This window comes from Gopherus flavomarginatus, chromosome 11 (assembly GCF_025201925.1).
Source record: "Gopherus flavomarginatus isolate rGopFla2 chromosome 11, rGopFla2.mat.asm, whole genome shotgun sequence".
Classification (NCBI taxonomy): Eukaryota; Metazoa; Chordata; order Testudines; family Testudinidae; genus Gopherus; species Gopherus flavomarginatus.
The window spans coordinates 19,210,602-19,216,853 of NC_066627.1; the positions used below are offsets into that span (position 1 = coordinate 19,210,602).

Sequence of the window (6,252 nt, forward strand, 5' to 3'; positions counted from 1 at the left end):
ACAGACTCTTGAAACTCTTACCACAAAAGTGGTTCGTAAACATTCAAATAGTCCTATTGTCTTCAGTGGGATTGATCAAATGATTAAGGGTTTACAGGATTAGGTTCCAAGTTTGTAAATTGTTCTTAATGAAACTGACAATGCCTGAGCTGTAAGATCAGAAGGAGCTTCATTTGAATAAAGGTGGGCAGATGTGTGATAAGTCTTAGCTTTGTTGCTAAGATGAGGAACGTATTTTCAGCAAAGTTCTTTGCAGATTCCTGAGACAGATGGTTTAAGGTCGTCAGTGTCCAGCATTCTAATCTTCACTTATAGTTCTCTCAACGGCAAAGCTGGAAAACAAGGAATTTGTTTTTTTTGTTTTGCTGCTCCAGTTAAAGTTAACAAAATGCATGTTAGACTAGTTTGGCAGCAAAGAAGAATTATATGTTTACACTGGGGACAACACCACTGATTCCTTTCAGGCTGCGGAACTGGGCTGTATGAGGAGTGGGGAAGTGGTGTCTACACTGTATAATTGGCACTAAGAGTCAACGAGTGTTTCAGATCAGTGTGTTGTGTCCATTCTTATGGTCTCTCGATCACATTTGATCATGGGGAATGACACTTGGACAGTAGTAACCATTAAAACACTGATTTTAGTTAAAATATTGTTTAAGTGATTAAGAGTTTATATACTTGGAATTTAACATTTGAAGTTAAAACTTGGAATTAAAAATGTAAGCCAAGCTGTGTGACGATTCAGGTCTGTCCCTTTTTTATATATGCTGGCTTTATATTTAGCCAGTATCTTTCAATGAGCTAAGCAATAAGATTTCATCCACAGCTGCTATATTTTTGTCAGATTACTTAAGAAAAACAAACAAGAAACCTCTTTTTAAAAAAATGCCGTTAAGTGAGCAACAAATATTCAGAATTGGGCATTATGAAGAACAAAGCTTTGTTGACACAAAATTATCCAAGAAGAGAAAGGGAGAAAAGGCCGAACTCTTCTAGCAATTCAGTGGCCATTGGTGCTTGTTGTGTACATTACCCATCTTCGAAAATCCCATTCTACATGTGTAAAGCACCTTGCTCTACCTTTTGCATTTTATCTGAGCAAAAGTTGGGTAACATTTTTGAAGACATGTAAGAGACTTTCAGACGTGATTTAGGAATCAAAGTCCTGTTGACTTTCTGTGAGACTTAGGCTGCTAAGCCTTGGTAACTAAGGGTGTGTCTACACTACGAAATTAGTTCAATTTAATAGAAGTCATTTTTTTTAGAAATCGATTTGATACTGTCGTTTGTGTGTGTCCCCACAAAGTGCATTAAGTTGGCAGAGTGCGTCTACAGTATTGAGGCTAGCATCAACTTTCGGACCGTTGCGCTGTGGTACCTATCCCACAGTTCGCACAGACTCCGACCCCCGTTGGAGTTCTGGGTTGTGTTCCCAATGCCTGATGGGGCAAAAACATTGTTGCAAGTGGTTCTGAGTACATGTCATGAGCCCCTCCCACCCCCATGAAAGCAATGGCAAAAAATCATTTTGGTTACCCGTGCAGAGAACATACCACGGCAAGCATGGAGCCCGCTCAGCTCACTGTCACTGTACATCTCCCGGGTGCTGCTGACAGACGTGGTACTGCAGTGCTACAGAGCAGCAACTCCTTGCCTTTGCAAGTTGGCAAAGATGGTTACCAATCATACTTTACCATCTGCTGCTGTCTCCTGGTTGCTCCTGGCCGACCTCGGTGAGGTCGGTCAGCTATAGTGTAGCTAGGTGCGGAGCAGGGGGAGCGCCTGCTCCCCGGAGCCCAGAATACCCCAAGTGGCGCCTTTTCCAGTGCCACTCTGTCTTTTGGTGGCCCTGCGCATGCGCTGCTCCATCTTTCGGCGGCATTTCAGTGCATGCACAGGGCTGCTGAAATAAGAATAAATTTGGCAGCCCTGAGCATGTGCCACTCTGTCTTTCGGTGGCATTTCAGTGCATGCGCAGGACCTCCGAAATGCCACCAAAGGACATGCACATTTTTTCTCTGCTGCTCCTCCTCAGCAGCAACCCTGGCTATGCCACTGTCGGTCAGGGGCACCTGGGCAGACATGGGTGCTCCTGGCCAGCCTCAGTGAAGTTGGTCGGGGGCACCTGGACAAAAATGGGACTGACTTACATTCATATTTCCTTAATCCTTTGCAGATGTACTTATGAGTTAGATATGCTACAGAGACTGCTCTAGCCTCACTGGTTGCTGAGTTCTTTCTTGCAATGGACAAAGATCAGATGTCTGCTGACTTTCTCACCTGAGTCAGAAGCCTTTGATACCTGTCATATAAGCAACATAGCCCTTGCTTGAGTGGTTTGGTCTTTCCTGTCCAATTGTCAAAGCCTGATCCCACTTAACTCAATAGCAAAACTCCTTTTGATCTCAATGGGAACAGGAATTGGTCTCAATAGATCAGAGAATGTGATTTGATCAATTGCTTATCTGTCCAGAGACAGTTCTCATGCGCATTCTACCTGGCTGATTTTGGTTGCCCCTCCTATATGTCACGTTGGGGAAAATAATAAAACAATTTGGGCTGCAGTTCTATCAAGATGTAAATGGCACACACAGTTCTAAGCCTCTTTTCCATCAAACCCAGGTGGCGCAGCATCTTTGCTTTCCTAGTGCCTGGTGGAGAGCAATGCTTAGATAAAGGCAAGCTGGAAGAAGCTTAGTTTGGACATAACGGAGTTCAGGGAAGGTGGGGTGATTGTCCTTCCTATTCTTCTTTCATTTAAGAAGTTTTAATTTGGGGTGCTGCTGGATCCTCAATGACATCTGGAAGAACAGGTGGCATCAGTGCCCCAAAGTATAATTTTAGAACTGCATCTGTTTAGCAGATGCAGTTGTAAAATTTTAGACAAGTAAGGGGTTGGTGGAGAAAATGGGGAAATCGAGGGGGCTGGGGGAGGGGCAGGAAGGAGTCACATGGAGCTTCACTTGGGGAGGTCACGTTTCTCCCGCTCCTTGTGTCCCTCCCATGAGTGCAATACCAGCAAGAAATAAATTCTACTTGCACCACTAATTTTAACTGAAGGAAACTCACTGGTTAGCATGGTCCAAACTTGATTTTCCTGAAGGCTTTCTTCAGGGCCTCCTGAACCACTTTGTTTCTCAGGCTGTAGATGAGGGGATTGACCAGGGGAGTCAGGACTGTGTAGATGACAGACAGAACTTTCTTGAAGTCACTCAGGATCTTGGTGGTTGGGAACATATAGACAACCAGCAGAGTTCCATAATAAATGCTCACCACAATGAGGTGGGAGGAGCAGGTGGAAAAGGCCTTTTGCCTTCCAGCGGTGGACGGAATTCTCAGGATTGTGGTGATGATGCAGACGTAGGACATCAAGGTAAGCAGGAATGGGACCAGTAAGAAAATCAAGCTGAGAGTGAAAGCAAACATTTCCATCAGGTGATGGTCATTGCAGGAGAGTTTTATAAGGGGGATGAGATCACAGAAAAAGTGGTCAATACCATTGGGGCCACAGAACGATAAATGAGATATCGAAAATGTTGTTATGCCACAACATAGGAAGCCACCTATCCAAGAGCCACCTGCAAGGTGGAGACAGGCCCTGCCACTCATACGAGCTGCATAGTGCAGTGGATTACATATTGCTAAATACCGATCGTAAGACATCACCGACAGGAGAAGGCATTCTGTACCAAGCAGAGAACCAAAGAAATAATATTGTGTGACACACCCATTGTAGGAAATGGTCCTGTCCCCAGTCAGGAGACCGGCCAGCATCCTAGGCAGGATGGTGGAGGTGTAGCAGGTCTCCAAACAAGACAAGTTCCCCAGAAAGAAATACATGGGGGTGTGAAGGTGTTGATCAGCCACAACTAGCATCACGATGATGATGTTCCCAGCCACAGTCGCAATATAGATCACTAAGAACAGCAGGAAGAGAAGGAGCTGCAGTTCTGGGAGATCCCCGAATCCCAGGAGGATGAATTCTGTGTCAGATGTTTGATTTCCGTGTTCTGGATTCGCCATGGGGTTTGTCTACGAGAAAGAAATTAACTTCAACATAAATAAAAAGCGACATTCACTCAATAAAATGTCAGCACTGTTTTCATTTTCTCCCTCTTCTGGGTAGTGGAACAATGGGTGAGTGGAGAATGGAGGCCACTGGAAGGGAAATGCCATCTCGTGATCCCTGGGACATATTTGAGGAGACCGCAGGTTCAACAAAACATTAATCTATCTGGAAACACATCTCGTAACTTGACAGATGGCAACAAACACTCACATACTATTGTGATGGGGCTTAGGTACAACAGTACAGAAACGTGTTGGTTCAAATAGTTCCATGTTTCACTACCTGGTGTGTCAAAGCAGAACAGTGTCCTTTCTAGATTGGAGATCCATAGGCCAAACAGGCCAAGATCTGATATTTTAAAGGAAGCCACAACAAAGTAACAAACCAAGCAACTAAAGGTGGGATCTGCAGTGTGTGGGGAGCCAACTCCAAGTAAATTGCAGTGCAAATGGGCGGTCTAACTGTATTAAAGCCATTTGAAAGTTTTTATCATCAGACAAATGCCTCTCCTTCTCTAGGCCAAGATTTCATTGTCCTGTAGTCGGACACTCTATATAGAGATGCGATCTTCATTAAAAACAAACAAAAAAACAGACAAACAAAGCAACTGCAGCTGGAAACTAACATGTTAGCTTGAAATTAATTCTCTCTTGAAAGAAAAACATTCTGTATAAAGTTTGAAATTTGTAAGAAATGTGCTATTTTCATATTATGAGAGGGACGTAGAACCCAAACTTCCATTTTATCATCAATTCTGTGATTTCAAATGTTGATGTTCATTCCAAATTTCAATTTTTAAAAATTTATTTATCTATTTTTAATTCTATATCTAGGTTATTTTTATTTTATATTACATTGTATTTTATAGATATTTAAATTTATTTCTATTAAACTATTTTTATATTATTTTATTTCATTTTACATTATTTCAGAAAGCTCTATACAATAACTTCCTGAACAACATTTTCTAGAAATTGATATTCAGTGGAAGATTTTGATCTTGATTCACACATTTTCTATCAAAAATGTCAATCAGAATGTTTTTCAGCTCTACATTTTCTTCTTTGTATTTGGTTAAAAAAATATATTCTTTCCCTATTGGCGGCTGTCTAGTCTGCCCTTACGGTCTGTCTTGCCATTGCTAATCCTTAGAGACATAAGGTGGGTGAGGTTACATCCTTTATTAGACCGATTTATTAATCCTTATTAACTGCTCTGATCCTGCACAGAATTATGCACAAGGTTATTTTTACACCCCAGGAATAATTCTGTTCTGTCCAAGCCTTCTCCCACTGAAGTCAGAGATCAAATTTCCACTGACTTCAAGGATGGGACCCTATAATTCCAATGGGATTTGGACAGCTAATACCTTTAGCCTTCTTTGAAACTCATAGCTCAGCTTGGCTGGATTGGATTTCCATTGATAGACGTTGGTAAACGTCGATATCAGCTGACACCCTGAAATCAACAACAAACAATATCAGCAACAGTCGGCATTAGTGCAGCCTTCTCCTCACCTTGTGTCTGCAGAGATGGTGTTACCGGCTCAGTGACTGTGCATTGAGCCTTCTGCACCGAGTTGTCCTGGGAGTGAGCAAGTGGGGCTGGGACGGCAGAGCTGCTGAGTGTTCCCTGCATGGCCGCGGGTCCAGTGACACCCATCCCTGCAGGCACCAGGTGCAGGGAAGCCTGCCAGAGCCAAGAGTGCCAGCGGGTCTGTCAGGAGGCAGAGGAGGAGGCGGCCCTCGCTGTGGGGGATTCCCACCATTGCTGAATGGCTTGTACCCATGGACAGAGCCATTCAACAGCAGGGTCAGAGCAGCTGCCTTCCCTGCCTCTTGCGTTCTGACGTCTTGGACCCCTCGGTAGTGTAGGGAGCCACCAGTATCTCCCCTGTTACTGCTGGGAGTTCCCCCTGCAGTCAACGCTACCCCAACCCCACCCCCGTTGAATTTTCCCACAACAGTAAACATTAAATTAGTTAATAACTGGGGGAAAAACCCTTAATAGAAATCAATACTAGTGATCCAAATAACAAAAATAAAATCTAATTCTGCCAAGCCTGCTCATAGCCAACCTGAGCACTGTGTGCAGCACCAGCTACCAGCTCTGCTTTACCCACCTCACCTTGCTGACCTCTCACCACCCTGGCCAGGCCAAAGCCACCAAGAAAATTAAACTCT

General features: G+C 43.6%; 1 protein-coding gene across 1 annotated transcript; it reads right to left on the reverse strand.

The window, feature by feature from the left end:
• Positions 1 to 3,072: 3,072 nt before the first annotated feature.
• LOC127031181 (olfactory receptor 1020-like) lies at positions 3,073 to 4,023 on the reverse strand. Its single transcript, XM_050917943.1, has one exon. It carries the CDS (start codon positions 4,021 to 4,023, stop codon positions 3,073 to 3,075), a length of 951 nt encoding a protein of 316 aa, XP_050773900.1.
• Positions 4,024 to 6,252: the final 2,229 nt, after the last annotated feature.